This window comes from Elaeis guineensis, chromosome 6 (genome assembly GCF_000442705.2).
Source record: "Elaeis guineensis isolate ETL-2024a chromosome 6, EG11, whole genome shotgun sequence".
Classification (NCBI taxonomy): domain Eukaryota; kingdom Viridiplantae; phylum Streptophyta; class Magnoliopsida; order Arecales; family Arecaceae; genus Elaeis; species Elaeis guineensis.
Genome location: NC_025998.2, coordinates 128055001 through 128074045, shown reverse-complemented (window position 1 = coordinate 128074045; position 19045 = coordinate 128055001). Strand labels below are relative to the sequence as shown.

At 46.3% G+C, this 19045-nt stretch overlaps 1 protein-coding gene across 1 annotated transcript; it reads left to right on the top strand.

Annotated features, from left to right (window-relative positions):
- Positions 1–11282: 11282 nt before the first annotated feature.
- On the top strand, positions 11283–17694 carry LOC105048674 (uncharacterized). Its single transcript, XM_010928067.4, has 9 exons — positions 11283–11562; positions 11673–11833; positions 13250–13367; positions 14252–14313; positions 14399–14450; positions 14558–14663; positions 14740–14838; positions 15401–15509; positions 17041–17694. The coding sequence occupies exons 1-9, from the start codon at positions 11420–11422 to the stop codon at positions 17565–17567; spliced, it is 1377 nt and encodes a 458-aa protein (XP_010926369.1). The 5' UTR covers positions 11283–11419; the 3' UTR covers positions 17568–17694.
- Positions 17695–19045: the final 1351 nt, after the last annotated feature.

Genomic DNA, 19045 nt, shown 5'->3' with positions numbered 1-19045 from the left:
CCACTTCCTGTGGCGGACTCCGCACAGCTCCACTATCCCCTGGCAGGCCACAGTGACGGCCACGAACCTGCTCCACCTCCTGCGACGGATACCATGCGATTCTCCTGACGACGGACGCTGCTCCACCCCTCATAACAGATTCCACGTGGCGGGTCGAGGTGATGCCCACGTGTCTGCTCCATTATATTTCGCAATCAATTCCCCTGACCATGGGCGGCCCACTACCAGGCGGTTACAAACGTCGCCATCAGTCCGTTGCCTCCCCCGCCTATAAAAGGGGGACTCAGATACGTTATTCTTTAAGCTCTTTTGCCTTATCTCAAAACTCTGCTAAATTCTCCGTTCGAGCACTCCATTCTTGTTGAGGCAGAGAACTGACTTGAGCGTCGGAGGGTCTTGCCGGAGCAACCCCACCTCCGGTTTAGACTTCCCTTGCAGGTCCCGGCGGCGACCGCGGCTTCCTCAACTCCAGCTTCTCCGGCGCAGGCGGATTTTTGCACCAACAGGATTGGCGCTAGAGGAAGGGCTGTGTCTTCGCAGCACCCTTGTTCTTGAAGGAGCGCTCAACGGAGCCGCCTCCGGCCATCTCTCCGTCATCTACTCCTAATCCTCCCCCGCGAGATCGACACCCGATGCCTCCGCGCAGGGCGTCCACCCGGCGGTCCACGGCCTCCGCGGCCAGATCTCAGGCTCCGGCCTCCCCTCCCGTTTCTCAGCCAGCTCCTCCTCCCCCTCCGGCGACGGCGGTCGGCGCGGAGCAGTTTGACTTGCTGGCGCAGCAGGTCAAGGCCTCGTCGAGGCCGTACAGGCAATGCAGCAGCAGCCGCCGCAGGCGTCGGCGCATCCGGAAGGGGCATCTCCGGAATGCCAGAACCCGGCGGTGGGGCGGGCCACCTGGGCCAGCCGCCCCGTCCTTCCCGGGAAGGCGAATCCAAGGGTGGAGAGCCCTCAATCGGACCACGACTCCACCCCTGGGAGATCCCTGCCCCCGTTCTGCCAAAGGACCCTCGAGACTCGAAGTCGAGAGGATTTCCTGGACCGGAGGCTCCAGGAGATGAACCGGCGGATCGAAGAACTCCGCCATGCGCCTCCCGCTTACGGTGAGGATATCTGCACTGACCCTCCCTTCTCCCAAATGATTATGCAGGAACCGATCCCGCCGAATTTCAAGCTCCCCAGTTTGAAAGCTACGACGGGACGTCGGACCCGGTGGATCATCTGGAGGCCTTCCGAACGATGATGCTGCTTCATGGTGCTCCGACGCCATCTTGTGCCGGGCTTTCCCGTCTACTTTGAAGGGAGCAGCAAGAAACTGGTACTCGGCTCTGAAGCCGGGTACCATATTCTCCTTCGATCAAATGAGCCACCAATTCGTGGCCCATTTTGTCAGCAGCCGACGTCCCCGAAAGGTTCGGAGTCCCTCATCAACATCAAGCAGAGGGAAGGGGAGTCCATACGGGCCTACATCAACCGCTTCAACATCGCGGCGTTGGAGGTCCGGAACTTGGACCAGTCGGTTGCCATGGCCGCCCTGAAAGGTGGCCTTCAGAAGAATGATCTCTGTACTCCCTGGAGAAGAAGTACCCCAGGGATTTTGCTGATCTGCTGGCTCGGGCTGAAGGATACGCCCGAGCGGAAGAGGCCTTCAAAATGAAGGATGAAGAGACTGCGAGGGAGCGCCAGGCGGGAGATTCTGGTAAGCCCGCAGTTGAGAAGAGGCCAAAGGAAGCCCGGCCTCGCTCCCGATCCCCTCCTGGCATAAGCGCGCCCATACTCCCCCCGGGCACGCAGGCAGAGGAGCCCGGACAACAGGTTTCGGCGGGGTTCCCCGCCAGGGAAGTTCCGCACTACGCCCCCCTCAACGCCTCGAAGGCCCAGGTACTGATGGAGGTCAGGAGCAGCTGCTCCCTAGGCCGGAGAGGATGCGCACGCACCCCGGGAAGCGCAACCCCAACAAGTTCTGCCTCTACCACCGCGACCACGGCCACGACACCGAAGAGTGCATCCAGCTCCAGGACGAGATCGAGGAGCTCATCCGGCGAGGTCGGCTCGACAGATTCATCCGCCAGGCCTGAGGGTAGAGGAGACCGGCCAAGAGCCCTCCCACCGCCGAACCGCAGAAAAGGGAGGAGCAGCCCGGGGACCGGCCTCCTATCGGGACCATCGACTCCATCGCCGGAGGGCCTCAAGGAGGAGCGGGAGAACTGTAAATGTATTGCTTACTATTTCGTTTTGAATCTACTTTTCTTTCTAGCTAACGCCTCCTCCTACTTAACGCGGATGTATTATGACTGGATATGACCCTCCAAAAACAACGGCCATGTCAGGAACAGGAGGAGAACCTCGTCCTGACATGAGCAAAGTCAAAGGCCCGGTTCTTTTAGACCGGATGGGGGGAGAGGCCTTACAACGCCCTAATGTGCCCCCACAGCCCTGTTAGGGACAGGAGGAAACCTCGCCCTAACTTGAGCAAAGTCAAAGGCCCGGTTCTTTTAGACCGGATGGGGGGAGAGGCCTTACAACGCCCTAATGTGCCCCCACAGCCCTGTTAGGGACAGGAGGAAACCTCGCCCTAACTTGAGCAAAGTCAAAGGCCCGGTTCTTTTAGACCGGATGGGGGGAGAGGCCTTGCAACGCCCTAATGTGCCCCCACAGCCATGTCAGGAACAGGAGGAGAACCTCGTCCTGACATGAGCAAAGTTGAAGGCCCGGTTCTTTTAGACCGGAGGGGGAGAGGCCTTACAGCGCCCTAACGTGCCCCCACAAGCCCTGCAGGAACGAGAGAACCTCCCTCAAGCAAAATGGAAGACCCGGACTCCTACGGGAGCCGGGTTCCCGCCAAGGAAGCTTCACCCGGACTCCTACGGGAGCCGGGTTCCGCCGCCAAGGTAAGCTTCACCCGGACTCCTACGGGAGCCGGGTTCCGCCGCCAAGGAAAGCTTCACCCGGACTCCTACGGGAGCCGGGTTCGCCGCCAAGGAAGCTTCACCCGGACTCCTACGGGAGCCGGGTTCCCGCCAAGGAAGCTTCACCCGGACTCCTACGGGAGCCGGGTTCCGCCGCCGCCAGGAAGCTTCCCGGACTCCTACGGGAGCCGGGTTCCGCGCCAAGGAAGCTTCCCGGACTCCTACGGGAGCCGGGTTCCGCCGCCAGGAAAGACTTCCCGGACTCCTACGGGAGCCGGGTTCCGCCGCCAAGAAAGACTTCGCCCGGGCTCCTAAGAAAGCCGGGCTCCATCCGCTACTTCGCCAGCAAGGGTTAAAAATGGTGGCGAGGCTTGGCCACATGACGAGATCGGATGGAAGGGAAGAGCCCCTTCCCACGACGACCTCTAAGCCAAACAGGCCAAACGACGAGAAAGGGTCAACGAACGACAATATGGTGCTACGGCGGACAAGGTAACACAAAGTGCTTTTTCTCATTTCGATATATGTACTACAGGGCCAGGACGGCCAGAAAGAGGGACAAAACGACAAGAAAAAAAAAAAGGGGGTGACTACAAAAGAACTCTAAGGAGGTCCTGCTCCCTCTAACCTAGGGTGATCACCTCCATCCCTCAACCAGGACTGCCTCAGGTCTCCACCGTTTCCTCTAGTTCTTCCTTCTTTGCAGCATATCCTGGAGCGCCTGACGAAGTCGCCGGCTCTCAGCCTCCGCTTCCCGATGCCACTTCCGCAAAACTTCGGACTCCGCCTCTGCGTCCGCGACGGCCTTCCGCTCAAGCCCCAGTTGGATTTTTACTTGTTGAAGCTCGGCTGTCTTCTCCCCAAGGGAGACAGAAATCCCTTCGACAGTGCCTCTCAGGGCTTGGAGCTCTTCGTATCTTGGGCGTTAGCAAGCTGCGCCCTAGTAACCAACTGCCTCTGGAGACGAACACCTCGTCCGCCCCGACGGAATCTCCCTTTGTACTCTTCTACCTGCCGGGCCAGCTGGCCCGCTGCACATCGTGGCTCACCTCAGCATCTTGAAGCTGCTTCTGGAGGTCGGAAACTTTTGTGACCATATCTGCTCATCCCGCGCTGTGAGCCGGGATGAGTTCCCTTCCAGCTGGCCGATCCTCCTCTTCGCAGCTGACAGTCCACCTTAAGGGCGTGATCCTGGCTTCTTGAGCCCAAGTTCGGTCGCTGGCGCTCTTCGTGCATTCCTCGAGCTCCTTTGCGAAGTTTGCCTTCCTTCGGCTGTAGTCCATGATTGCCTTCACTTGGAGACTCCTGAAGTGGGCGGCCTCAGTGGCGGCCTCGGAATAGCATTTTTTCGACTTGCGGAGCTCGTCCTCCGACTTTTTCGACTTCTTCGTCAGGTGGAGGACCTCCTTTTTGAGCCGTTGGATAGTTGACTTCAGCGGACCCCCAGGGGCAAGGGGAGTGCTTCGGCGGGCGCTGCCATCGAAAAATGCAAACGTCAAGACCAGCTCATTACGAGAAGAAAGGCAGGAAAGAAGGAGCAGGGGAAGGAAAGACCATCCACAATAAGAAATTTACTTTATTGATTAATTTTGAAGACAAGCGGAAAGGAAATATGGCGACAAAAGAAAGGTACAAGGTCGGAGGTCTCAGACCTCGGGGGCAGGGGGTGGAGAGCCCGGCGCGGAGGGTGCGACTGCGGGGCGCGGACGAAGGGGCGGCCTCGTCGTCAGACTCCTCCAAAAAGCCGAGATCAAGGTCGGGGTATCTGCTGGCCACCCTCTCTCGGCAGAGCTCGAACCCTTGGTGAACGCCTCCAGGCCGAACTGGACGTTCAGCTCCCTCATCTCCGCGGAGGTCTTGAACTCCTCCACCGCAAGGGTCCTGGCCTCCGAGACCAGAACCAGAGTTTGCTCGGCCAGATGGGCGACCTCGGCCTCCGCCTTCCTTGCCGACTCCTCCAAGCTTCGCCTCTCCTCCTCCCGGACTCGTCTTTCCTCTTCCCGGTCTTGTCTCTCTCTCTCCAGGGCCTCCCGGAGGGCGGCCACCTCGGCCGTCTTCGCTTGAAGACGAGCAACCTCGTCTTGGCAGCGCTCCTCCGCCCGAAGAAGATCCCTTCTCATGCGGCCCGACGCCTCGACATAGGCGAAGAGCTGGTGCCCGATCTGCAGGGACAGATAGAGAATCACAATGAAGACCGAGCAACTGTGCCAGTAAAAATCCGCTTACCTCAAGAAAGGACCCCAAGGTGTCCCAGGCCCGCTGCTCGGGATCGGCACGGTCGATCCTCTCCACGACATCGGACAGAATGCAACCATCGAGCAGCCGACGGATCAGAGCCTTGTCGTTGAAGGGGTTCTCCGATCCCCCCTCGGAGCAGACGGACTCGTCTGCAGTGGCTCGGTGGCTGCTCGGCCTGCGGGCCACCGATTTTCTCCTCCTCCCCGCGGCGGACGCCTCCGCGGGGCGGACCTCCGGAATGGGGACCCGGTCGGCGGGCTCCTTGAGGGAGCCCGGGGGGCCGCTGGCTCGGCATCCGAAGGAATGTCGATTGCCGGGGTCGCCTGGACGGGTGCAGCCAAGCTCGTCTCCTCCACCCTGGCCCTCTTCGCCGAGCCAGAAGTCATCGCGCCCTTCCTTTTCTGGGCTCTCATGGCCTTGGCGAGCATCCGTGTGGCTTTGGCGTCCATTGCTAAAAAAAAAAAAAAAAAAAAGGAAAAGAAAAGAAGAAGGAAAAAGCGGCACCGATCAGTCCAGAGTCAAAAAAAAAAAAAAAGAAGAAAGAAAAAGAGAAAGAGAAAAGAGGAAAAGGAGAGAGAAAGAAAGAGAGAGAAGAAGAAGACAAGAAAGGAAAGATATATACTTGCTGGATCCTGAGGGCTCAGGCCGATGTTGAAAAGAAGCTGCTCCCTCAGTAGGTTTGGAAGGGAAGGAGCGGGGTAACTCAGGAGCTTCTGGGCGGCCTGAAGGTCGTCCTCTCCCAGGCTGGGAGCCCGGCGGACGGAATCCCTCAGAGACCCCCAAGGGGCAGGCCCAGTTCCAGGGTCGGACAGTAAATGAAGAGAAATTTTCCTTCCAGTTGTGAATCGAAGGAGGGGCGCCCTTCAGCAACCCCTTCTTACCGAACTGGGGGAGAAGTACCACCAGTCCTTCGCTGAAGGATGGCGTTTGAAGGTGTAGAAATGTCTGAACAGGGAGAGGGAAGGCTGGACCTCGGCTATATGACAGAGAGAGAGAAATCCTATCAAAAACCTAAAGGAATTCGGGGCGACAGAGGCGAGAGAAATGTCTAAGAAACGAAAGAAGGCGGCAACAAAAGCAGGAAGCGGAAGCCGGAGTCCGGCACGGAATGCCTCCTGGTACAAACAAAAGCGATCAGTTGGGGGAGCGCTGGCCCGGTCAGAGGGGCCAGGAAGCTCCAGGTCGTACTCTGAAGGGACCCCGTACCGAGCCCTTATCAGGAGAAGTTCGTCCGGAGTCGACGAACAAGGAATGACGCCCGGTGCGAAAATCGGGCGAGGCCCTGCCCCGAACGCGGGTTCGTCCGCAAAGACAGGGGCCTGGGGGTTTGAAGCAGAAGAACTCCCAGAACTTACGGGGGTAGAAGAATCGGAAGACATTTTTTCTTTGGGAGAGAACCTAAAGGACCCTAGAAAAGCAAGCCGAGAAGGGAGGGAGACGTCGGAGGTCAACTCAGGAGAAGACACAAAAGAAGGGAAAGGAGGAGAGGACCCTGGGCGGTAAGAAGAAGAAGGTGGGCACTAACCTATCTTGCTCTGGGGGCTTGGGGAGTGAGAAACGGAAGGCGCCTACGGCTCGAGAGGGCGTTCGCTAGAGCAGACTCTCGGGGAGATGACAGACGCCAGCAAGAAATCAGAAACGGAGTGGGGCGCCTGAAGGGGGGAGGACGGGTTTAAATAGATCCTGGGATCCGGCGCCATAATGATCTCGAATCCCCCCAGGCCAGTCCGCATCCGACACGTGTCCCACTCCCCGTGGCAGACGGCTGAAGGCGGCTGGCGGTTGGCAGGGTCGTAATTGCGCCGTACCTAAGCCAGCGTACCTGCGGGGTCTTCGAAGCGTCCCCTCGTACCGCCCCAATTCGAAAAGACTCCGGCACGCGCTCATTTAATGCCAAAATATCTGGGAGCGGCGGAGCGCGAGATTCGAAGGGACGGTTCCGGCTGTACTTCTGTGTACTTCCTTCGTTTGAAATTCAAAACTCGAATGTAGGGGGACTAGTGTTGGGTATAAAATACCCACAGCCGGAACCCACGGCGGAACCGCCGACAGCAAGTGCAGCTCCGCCCGGGCTCCTACGGGAGCCGGGCTCCACCGCCGACAGCAAGTGCAGCTCCGCTCGGACTCCTACGGGAGCCGGGCTCCACCGCCGACAGCAAGTGCAGCTCCACCCGGACTCCTACGGGAGCCGGGCTCCACCGCCATCAGCAAGTGCAGCTCCGCCCGGACTCCTACGGGAGCCGGGCTCCACCGCCATCAGCAAGTGCAGCCCCGCCCGGACTCCTACGGGAGCCGGGCTCCACCGCCGACAGCAAGTGCAGCTCCGCCCGGACTCCTACGGGAGCCGGGCTCCACCGCCGACAGCAAGTGCAGCTCCGTCAGGACTCCTACGGGAGCCGGGCTCCACCGCCGACAGCAAGTGCAGCTCCGCCCGGACTCCTACGGGAGCCGGGCTCCACCGCCATCAGCAAGTACTCCACCCGGACTCCTACGGGAGCCGGGCTCCACTGCCATCCGCAAGTGCAGCCCCGCCCGGACTCCTACGGGAGCCGGGCTCCACCGCCGACAGCAAGTGCAGCTCCGCCCGGACTCCTACGGGAGCCGGGCTCCACCGCCGACAGCAAGTGCAGCTCCGCCCGGACTCCTGCGGGAGCTGGGCTCCACCGCCATCAGCAAGTACAGCTCCGCCCGGACTCCTACGGGAGCCGGGCTCCACCGCCATCAGCAAGTGCAGCTCCGCCCGGACTCCTACGGGAGCCGGGCTCCACCGCCGACAGCAAGTAAAGCTCCGCCCGAACTCCTACGGGAGCCGGGCTCCACCGCCATCAGCAAGTACAGCTCCGCCCGGACTCCTACGGGAGCCGGGCTCCACCGCCGACAGCAAGTACAGCTCCGCCCAGACTCCTACGGGAGCCGGGCTCCACCGCCATCAGCAAGTACAGCTCCGCCCGGACTCCTACGGGAGCCGGACTCCACCGCCATCAGCAAGTGCAGCTCCGCCCGGACTCCTACGGGAGCCGGGCTCCACCGCCGACGGCAGTTGCGGCTCCGCCAGGACTCCTACGGGAGCCAGGCTCCACTGTCGTCATCAGCGCAGCTCCGCCCGGACCCCCACGGGAGCCGGGCTCCGCTCTCGGTATCAACTGCTGCTCCGCCAGGACTCCTACGGGAGCCGGGCTCCGTTCACGACCCCTACCGCCCGGAGGGCCTCACCCGGACCTCAACAGAAACCGGGCTCCGACCGTTACCGAGCTTCAATCGACAGATCCACGCCCCCTGACAGGCCCCCAAAACGGCCACGACCCTGCTCCACTTCCTGTGGCGGACTCCGCGCAGTACCATCATTCCCTGACAAGCCGCAGTGGCCATAGCCGCCCTGCTCCACTTCCTGTGGCGGACTCCGCACGGCTCCACTATCCCCTGGCAGGCCACAGTGACGGCCACGAACCTGCTCCACCTCCTGCGACGGATACCATGCGATTCTCCTGACGACGGACGCTGCTCCACCCCTCATAACAGATTCCACGTGGCAGGTCGAGGTGATGCCACGTATCTGCTCCATTATATTTCGCAATCAATTCCCCTGACCATGGGCGGCCCACTACCAGGCGGTTACAAACGTCGCCATCAGTCCGTTGCCTCCCCCGCCTATAAAAGGGGGACTCAGATACGTTATTCTTTAAGCTCTTTTGCCTTATCTCAAAACTCTGCTAAACTCTCCGTTCGAGCACTCCATTCTTGTTGAGGCAGAGAACTGACTTGAGCGTCGGAGGGTCTTGCCGGAGCAACCCCACCTCCGGTTTAGACTTCCCTTGCAGGTCCCGGCGGCGACCGCGGCTTCCTCAACTCCAGCTTCTCCGGCGCAGGCGGATTTTTGCACCAACAATATATATATATATATATATATATATATGTATCTATATATATGTGTGTATATGTACACACACATATATATATATATATATATATATATGTATGTATATACATATATCTATATATCTGTGTGTGTGTGTATGTATGTATGCATATGTATATACACACACATACATACATATATATGTGTATATATACATACATACATATGCATATATATGCATACATATGCGTATACATACATACATACATATGCATATACATGCATACATATGCGTGTGTGTGTATTTATTTATGTATGTATGTGTGTGTACACGCATGCATGTATATATATGTATGCATCTATGTATGTGTATGTGTCTATATATATGTATATGTATGTATATATGTATGGGATTTTACATCAATGATCCAAATTGTTGAATATAATTTACTATCTTAAAATTGTTTGCATACAAAAAAATTATGAGATCTAGAGATTCCTAGTCTATGCATCAAGTAGTCAAAAATTAGATAGTCTAAATAAATTGAATTAGATATATTTTTTAGTTATGTGATACATAAGCTAAGGATTGGTGTGTAATGTATGTGTGCCTGTGTGTTAGTTATAGGTATTGTGATGCTTCGGATATTGGATGGCACTATAGAAGTGGATATAATTATGGTGTTTAAGGATATAGGTGTAGCTGTGATGGTATGTCGAAACTCTGAGTACTCGTTTGGTTCATTGAATTTTTTTTTTTTAAATATTTTTTTAGAAAGTTAGTTTCAGAAAATTACTTTCTGGCAATAGAATTTTGGCATGTTTAGTTGATTGTGAGAAAATGATTTATTATAAAATAACTTATGTTTGGTTGAGCATCTATTTTTCTAAAAAAATTATATAAAATACCTATTATACTCCTAGTAGATATAAAATAATATATTTTTTCTTAAACTTTATATAAATATTAATACTATATTTATATTGATATAAATATAATATTAATATATTATAATATAACATAAGATCATAATAATTTATTATATTAATATAATACTAATATATATTAATATTATATTAATATAAATATTATATTAATATTAATAAAAATATTATACTAGTGTAAATATTAAAATATAATAAATAATATAATATCAATATTGATATTATTATTATATTCATATAAATATTAGAATAATATTAATATAATATTATATTATTGTTCAATATTTCATTATAACCATCTATTGATATGTTAAAAAATTTTGGCTCCTGTGGGTTCCCACTTTCCATAAAACGTGGAAAGTGGTTTTTTATGAAATTTTTTTTTTTAATTTTTTTTTCTCTTAAAATTTTAATCAAATAAAAATCTTCTCTTCACTTTTTAGAAAGTATCTATATCCCCCTCTATTTTTCATCAACCAAATAAGTCTTAAACAATTTTTATGATAAATTAAAGGAACCCTGCCCTCCCTCTAATGTAATTATGTTTGTAATATCAGATTTATTCAAAATCTTTTACCTATATGCTGGACAAGATATGACATGGGGCTGGCCCACCGTTGGCCATGTTTTGGGATAGGTAACAAGCTCGGCCCGCTTGTGAGGGGGAGCTGCATTTTCCTATTTTGTTTCAGAAAAATTTTTTGTGCATCATGAGCAACGTAAAAAATTTAATGAGGGGTACATTATTTTATTCATTAATCTAAACTGTTATTATTTTTTAATATATATTTAATATATATATATCAATTTTTTTATTTAAAATTTTTATATGATAAAAATATTTTTATTTTTAAAAAAATAAATATATTATGATCCAAAATATCATAATATGATTTATGATATCATGAAAAAAATATTTTATCTAATTATTTTTTATACATATTTAATATTTATAATTTTATTTTTTCATTTGAAAATTTTGAATGATAAAATATTTTTATTTTTTTAAAAAAATTATGACATCCTATGTATATTATAATATTCTGTATTATATTATGACATCGCGTGGATAAAATTTATGATTTTCTGATCGTAGAATACTATAATATAGATAAAAAATTTATAATTTTATTAAAAAATAAAAATATTTTTATTATATAAAATTTTTAAATTAAAAATAATTTATAAATATTAAATATATATTGAAAAAATAATGATCACGTCGGTCAATTGGACGCAGTGGTGCGCCCCACGGTGACAAAGAATTTGCCTCTGTTTCCGAGGTCCCACCTTCACCAATCCTCTTTCTTCCCCTTTTTCAGAGTAGGGTTAAATAAAGAATGACATCCGGTCGCTCATCGTCCTCGTCCCCTTCTTGTTGGTTGGGTTTTCCCGATCCTCCGCCCCATTTTCCCTTTTCGGCCTTTCCTTCGCTCGGCTCCTCCTTGAAATCCTTCCGCATTCTTTGACAAGGATGCCGATTTCGAAGAAGGGGAAGCGCGCGATCATCTCCATCTCCTCCTCCTCTTCCGAAGAAGAATCCGAAGCACAAGAAGATGATTCCGAGGAAGAAGAAGAGGATGAAGAATCTGAAGAAGGAGAAGAAGAATCCTTGAGGTTATCTCGAATTTCTCTTCGTTTGTTAGGCTTCTAGGAGTACGCTCAAAGTTTTGGAGAAGGAATGTTGGTTTCCTTCTCTGAATTTGATTCTGGTCTTGCATCGACAGTGAGGACGTGGGCGGATCCACGGAAGAGGAAGAAGACGGTGACGACGCTGATTATGATGACGAAGAAGAAGAGGAGGAGGAGGAAGAAGAAGATGACGATGCGATGGATGGAAAGCCTACGGACGAAGAACTCTGCAACAAAGTCATCGATCTCCTCCGGAGTATATTCTTTACTCTCTATCTCTCTCTCTCTCTCTCTCTTGTACACACGCGAATTCTATTGTATATAGAAATCTTTTTGTTGTTATTTTGCTGTTGCATAATGTTTGCAAGGTTGAGTTCTTTTATGGTAGGGGTTAATCTGGATTTGGGCGGTCACTTTTGAATAGTCTCTTCTTCCTTTATTTATTTATTTTTTTTGTTGGAGAACTCTTTTCGTCCTTTTATATCCGGACAACAGGTCTCCTAGTTTGGTGAATACGTAACTGGATGCTGAAGAATGATTCTTTTACCATCCTACCGTTCATGACGCACGATTCTTATGATTTAGGATACATGGAGGAAGAAGACAGGGATGGAGTTAAATGACAATACTCTGGATACTAAGCTAAACGTGACTGTTAGTTAGTTGAATGGTAATAGGTGAACTTAGTTTAGTTGAATGGTAATAGGTGAACTTAGTTATCATAAGTTTTACTAATACATAAGAAGGATTTTTAGAATTTTGTCTTTTGGGCTCCTATGGGGGTAGGGAACTGAAGCTGCTTTTTGATGGAATCGGAAATTGAGATGTATTTTTGGGTACTACTTGATGGCATTGACATTTGACTTAACCTCTTAAACCATTCTTCAAAACGATTATAGCTTAGAGACACTCTCTCCGAGAGAGAGATTTCAGTGTCATGGACAACTATGCATGTGATCTCATAGTTAACAAGGTTTTCATGGAAGGAATACATACCATTCTGGAAGGTAATCTCATATTTCCTGGGATCTCATACTTTCTCTCCTTACTCTCTCACTTCTGTCCGCCTTTTCCTGTTCCTCTTTATTCTTCTCTCCTTTTCTGATTACTTTCTCTTACTATTAAGTGTCATGCCATTCTACTCATGTTCCCAGTCTTGTGCCAAGATTCATAATGAAGAAAATTGGTTCATGTTAGTGCATTTTTGACTGACACACAATGGCAGGGACCAGTATGTGTGATACATGGAGACTTATGACCATGCGATATATACTAGGATGGTAAGATACCTTAGTCCTTCTTTGAAGCAATTTTGTAGCTATATCTTTTTGAAGGCTGTACTCTTTTCTTCTTGTCTAAATAGGAGCAGTGTTCTTAATTGTAAAACCATTGGCTACTATTTTTCTATTTTACACTCCAGATGAGGATGATGCATGCATCATCTATTATTTTAAGTGTTGGTTTGCTGGAATAAGTGAATTTCATTTTATTGTCATACATCCAGTTGTTCAAACAATTTTATATGTATCATGACAAAGTGCTGTTGTGCACATCTAGTCCTTAAGATGTACAAATTATATTGTTTTGGAAGTGTTTAGAGAAGTAAATAAGAAATTCATGTTCAATTTGTCAAGCCATGTAGAATGTTTTGTGATATTTCGATGTTTTGCAGGAAATAAAAGTCTAGATATACTTAAGCTGGAAGAGTGCAAAGCTTACTTGAGGAAGCATGGGCTTAGATTAAGTGGGACTAAAGCTACATGTATTGAAAGAATTCTGGAGCACTGGAGGTCAGTCACTGATGCTGCTTGTAGAATATGACTACATTTCCAGAAGTTTAAGAGTTCTTCTTGCTTAGCTCCAAAATTGATGTTTGTATTTTGGTGAAGAACTGGTACTCATGTTATTTACATTAACTGCTAGTCAGAAACTGTGCAGTTGATTTTCTTGTCACATGTTTACAGAAGAATATATTTTACTGTTTCATGAAGAATAATCTTGTATTTCCTGTGAATCAGATTTATAATATACGGATTTGGTGGTTTCAAGTTTTTAGATAAAGTTGAGAAAGTACCCGTTTTACCTATTTTTAAATAATTGATAACTAAATACTAACTAATTAATCCAGTTCAAAGTGTTATTACTGATTGAGTAGTAGCAAATTTTCTCTCATACAGTCTTCATTGCAAAATTTGAAAATGTTGTTAATGTAGCTGACTTACATTCAATATGTTTCTCTCATCACTTCTGTAATATGTCCACTTGAACTGATGTCACCTCTTGAATGCTACAAGGAATGTCCTTGATGTGTTTGGTAATGGTCGGGCTGCTGAGTTAATCTATCCAATATCACTCATACTTGCTTTAAATTATGAATGATACTTTAGAAAAACCTCCTTTATACATAAATAATTTTTCATCCACAGAAAAGCTTCTCTCGCATCTTAAATTCCATATTAAAATGCTAGTTATCATGCTATTTTTAACTGTATGTATGCACCAGCTATTGCTTTACTTTCAGTGTCATTACCATGTAACATGTGATGCAAAATGGCCATTGGTCGAAAGACTGTACATTAACATTGATTACTATGTCAGTGATCGAAATGGGTTGATAAAGGTTCTCCCTTAATGTTTTCAGATTACATTAGCAAGCTTATTGTGTATTTTTCAGGATAAAAGATGGAAATGGGGAAAAATTGTATCCAAGGTCATCCTTTGTTTTCAACTGTACAGGTAAAAATAATTAGCCACCCATGGTTTTGAGCACACACAATTCGTCAGTCAGAGATCAGATTAAAGGAACTTTATTTCCTCGCAGGTGATGTCTGCAAAGGTGATGTCATTTTGTTCAAGCAGAGGGTCTATGAGAAGTGTGTGGTTTTTGATTCCTATTTCTCTCAAGATACACTCTTCCTTTAGGAATTTCCATATCAACTGTATAAACTTTCTACTAAGATGACTTCAAATTTTGAAATAGGTTTGACAAAGTTACAAGAGGTGCAAGTATTATAGGAAGCCGGACAATTGCAGGAAGTGTTGTAAAGGAAAGTTATGGTGCAGCCAAACAGCAACATACTTTTACTGTAAGATCACATATCGTGATTGGATATACCTTTAAACTAGTATTTATCATGTAACATTGTTTCTGTGATTGAGAAGGTTGAAGTGTTGTGGAGCAAAGGTGTGAAGGCACTGCCACCCTTATTTCCTTTGCTTGTTAAGGGACGTAACCTCTACAGACTGAAAACTTTCCGCCAGGTGAGAAATTTAGTTGTTAGACAGACCAAGTATCTAGTATAATCATCTATTCTACTATCTAAACCCAAATTTTCACCAAGCTGGTATTTAAACCATCCATTTTCGGAACTCATGTGAAACAAGAAAGCATTTTTGTGGCCTCTCTTCACATACCCACCTTTCCATCTTTTGCATTAAAAGGACTTCTTTTAGAAAAAGAAAAAAAATTGATGAGTGATGAAAGAATATGGTTCCACCTTCATCTTGAAATTGTGTGTCAATTTCCAGACATTCATGTTTGAATATGGTATATTTTTAATCTGAACCTCAGTCCGATCATCAGGAGGATCCCAACTTGCAAATCTGTTTGTGAAATGCCACTAAGAATACATAATTGATGGTAAAAAGAACCCCTTGAAAACTTACGCCCCTATTGATCTGAATTAGTCATCAGGTCTAATAGTATGTAATTCCTAGCTTTCATTCACATGAACATCAGGTGGACCTGCAATTTGCACCTCTTGAATTGTCATGCAATGCATGTGTCATATTAAACAGTCTTGTTACATTTTCTCTATTTTAGCGTTGGGGCAATGAAGCAGAGAGGTCAAAGGTTCTCGCAGAGAAGCACAGAAGAGGAGCAGCAGCAAGGCATGCTAGAGCAATTGTAAAGGCTATGTCTGCAAACAAAGGTATGTCCTATCTTGAGAATCGCTATAAATTCACTTGGGTAATCTGTTCTGCTGGAAATATGTTTAAATGCCAATGAGCTATTTTTGAAAAAAGAATCACTCCTAGAATTGAATGATATTTGTATTGCCATGTCCATATCCCATAATAATAATAACCCATTTGGAAACTGGAATCTGCAAGATGCGATTGTTATGGACCTAGGAGGCATGTGACAGTGGAAGCATCAAACACTCGATGTCTGTTTAGCTAACACTTAAAATTCTCCTGTCTGAGGTGTTGGTTCAGCATGATCTAATAATCTATGTCTGCTTATTTGAAGTTCCTTTGGGACTCAAGTTAACACAACCATCTAGGGAGAGAGAGAGAGAGAGAGAGAGAGAGAGAGAGAGAGAGAGAACTAAGGTTGCATGATTTTTTTCCCTTTTCCATTTTTTTATTAAGTATCAGAGCTTTTATTAGTGATTGAGAGAGGGTTTCCACAATAGTTATGGAATCAAGACTAAGACCTGTGGGGCGGGGGCAGTGGTGATTTTCGATTCACATGGGGTGACACACGGGCTTGTAGCAATAACCCTTTGTTTTATTGGTCAATTACTTCTGAGCTGGTACCTCCTACTGGTATCTATCACGCATACTGGTGGTAGGAAGTGGGATCTGATTAGAAGATTAAATCTGAGCTATTACATATAGATTGATCTAAAAAAAACTAAGATTTCTCTCTCTCACACACAAAAAAAGGTGTGGGGGGGGGGGGGGGTACTTAAGTAGCTCTTGTGATAATATTCTCAAACATGTCTATGCACTTCTATATCATGTTATTTATAGTAAGTACTATCTTTTGGATTTAAATTTGCACCATTAAATTGAAGATAATTAGAAACTAGAATTAGTAAAAGCAGGTAATTGTTGCTGGTTTATTTTTAGGTGTCATGTAAATAAATAAATGATCCTGCCTCTGCCATATAAATTTAAAGGAAACTGATATTGCATATGTGACCATTGCAGCAATAAAGTTGATAATTCAGCCATTATAAGCCTGTTATGCATTTACAACAAATTTTTTGGAGAAAAATATAAAAAAAAATGTTTTTGAAAATTTATTTTACGTTTGTTAATTATCTGAATACAAGTTCAAACCCAAATGGAACTAAGTAAGGAAAACCTGAAACTGAATTGAAACCCAATTATCTTATCTGGTTTGAGATTGTGCGTGCCTTGGATCCAATCCCTGTCCAGCCCATTTACACTGATGGCATATTTCTTTTATGCTGATTATGTTGCACCTCTCTGCATATTTGGTAATATTGCGCTTGTCACTTTTTAGCTTCACGTAAGGACATATATGAGAGAACATTGTAGTCGAACTGAACAAAACATGGAGTTGGCTGTGGTTTGAGGAATTTGTACTATATATTTGTCATCAGATAAATGAATTACTATGTTTGTCTTCAAATGAGTGACTTTGTTTGTCTTCAAAGTTAGAACTGAGTTCTTGGTCCAGAAAGTATTCAATGTTTTTTTGATTATTAGGTTCCAAGCGCAAGAAAAATTGCTCCACAACTAGAGCACCTCCTAAGAAAAGAAGAAAGAAAGGGCGGTGTCATCCTACCAAGAAACAGAAACAGAATATGTCTATTGACAAGTCTCCCGTTAATGGTCATGGAAAGACAAAGCAGCTTGCCATGGGAAGGAATCTCGCTTCATTAGCTAGAAATCCGAGGCAAGTCAGTTATTTTGATAATGGAATTCATATACAGCATCCCATCCCTCAAAGGAACCCCTTCAGTGATCTTTATAATACACAACTGGAATTGTGTGATAGAAATAACATAGTGCCATCTGAAGCGAATAGGGGGATCTTTGGCAGCCATATCTACAATGCAGGCAATCTGCTGAATGTGACTGGAAGGTCTTTCAATGCGGGAAATTATCTCAATGATCCTTATGCAGATTCTCACTTTCATCCAAGGAGCTCGATCCATCCATCAAGACCACCAGAATTTCATTGTCACCCAACAGTGCCTTCAGGAATGCGGTTCCGTCGATGGATGCCTTGAGATTTGTTTCAGTCCAGGATGGCTGGATCCTGCTAATGAATTTTTGTTCTGGATTGTAAAATGATACGAAATCAGTGGAGAGTTGATAAAAGAATTCTTCAATCAAGGCAGTTTGAGTTTTGTCTTAGCTTATAAATGTCTTCATCCCAGGTAATCAAAGATTTTGCTGCTTTTTTCTTACAATGCATAATAATTTGGGCAACCAAGTAGAAGATCATTTGAGATTATTTCAGTGTTTTGATAAACCTCTTTGATGTTCTACGTATAGCTAACAGAGGGCATATGGGTCTAATATCCAGCCGATGGAAGGATTCATCTGGGTTCGGTAATGATTCACCAATACTGAAGCATTAATATAAGCTAACAAATTATTCTTCTGAAATATTCATTCTATTCAAGAAGCTAAGATAATTCAATATATCAGAAGGCTTGTATGACAACATCACAATTCTGTCACTGGATTTCTTTTTAAGTTAGGGGCGATACCCAGATAGGCTAAAGCATATAGATGTTCCGGGAACATGTGACATGAAAGACAATAATAAGTTTTAAAGATTGATCAACGGTACTCTTGTAGTTAAGCAGCTGGATATTTGTTCTGGCTGCCGGAGAAGCACAGTTCATGCCTTGGTAACCATCTTTGAATTCCCTGATCTAAATTGAGATCCACCTGAAGAGAGCCTCGGTTCCGATATAGTGGTTTATTGCTGTTAGATAATCATGGAAGAACTTGTAACTTCTCGGTTCCGATATAGTGGTTTATTGCTGTTAGATAATCATGGAAGAACTTGTAACTTCTCATCCTTTTTCCTGACATCCAAATGCTAACAATGATATGGAGATTTGAGTCCTGATGATTAGTTGGTGGGAAGGCATGTCAGTGACGGTGAGGATGATCTTTAGGTTGGAAGGACCTAGTCAAGGCTTTTTGGTGACAATTTCTACCATAATTTGTCAAACTAGATAAACAAGCTCCTCACGAGCGCATTACTGTTTAGAGTTGGATTCAGGCAAATTTTGGCTGCAGTCCATGTTGTCAATGACGTGGCATGACTCAGATCCACCCTAGATAAGCTTTGATGGTACCGTTTAGATTTTAGACCATGTAAACGTGGACACAAAATGTAAAGAGAGGACTGCACATTCATTATCAAATTCTTTGACAATATTTTCTAAATTAAAACTTAAACCGTTAAATGCATTCTATAAGATTTAAAACTTTTTTAAACTAAATATCATATGCTCTGAAGACTCTGTTACTATGCACTAAATCTTCCAAGGGTTAAAACACTAGATGGTCTTACTAAATAACTGGGGATGGTTTGATGTACAAGCATGAAGTTTTTACTTTTGGATATAAACACATTACACCTTACAAATCATATTCAATAATTTAAATTTTTGTTTTGCATTTCTCATCAGTAATCTAGTAGATTATGTTTATATGAGTCATGATTGGATTTCATGACTAAGGTAAT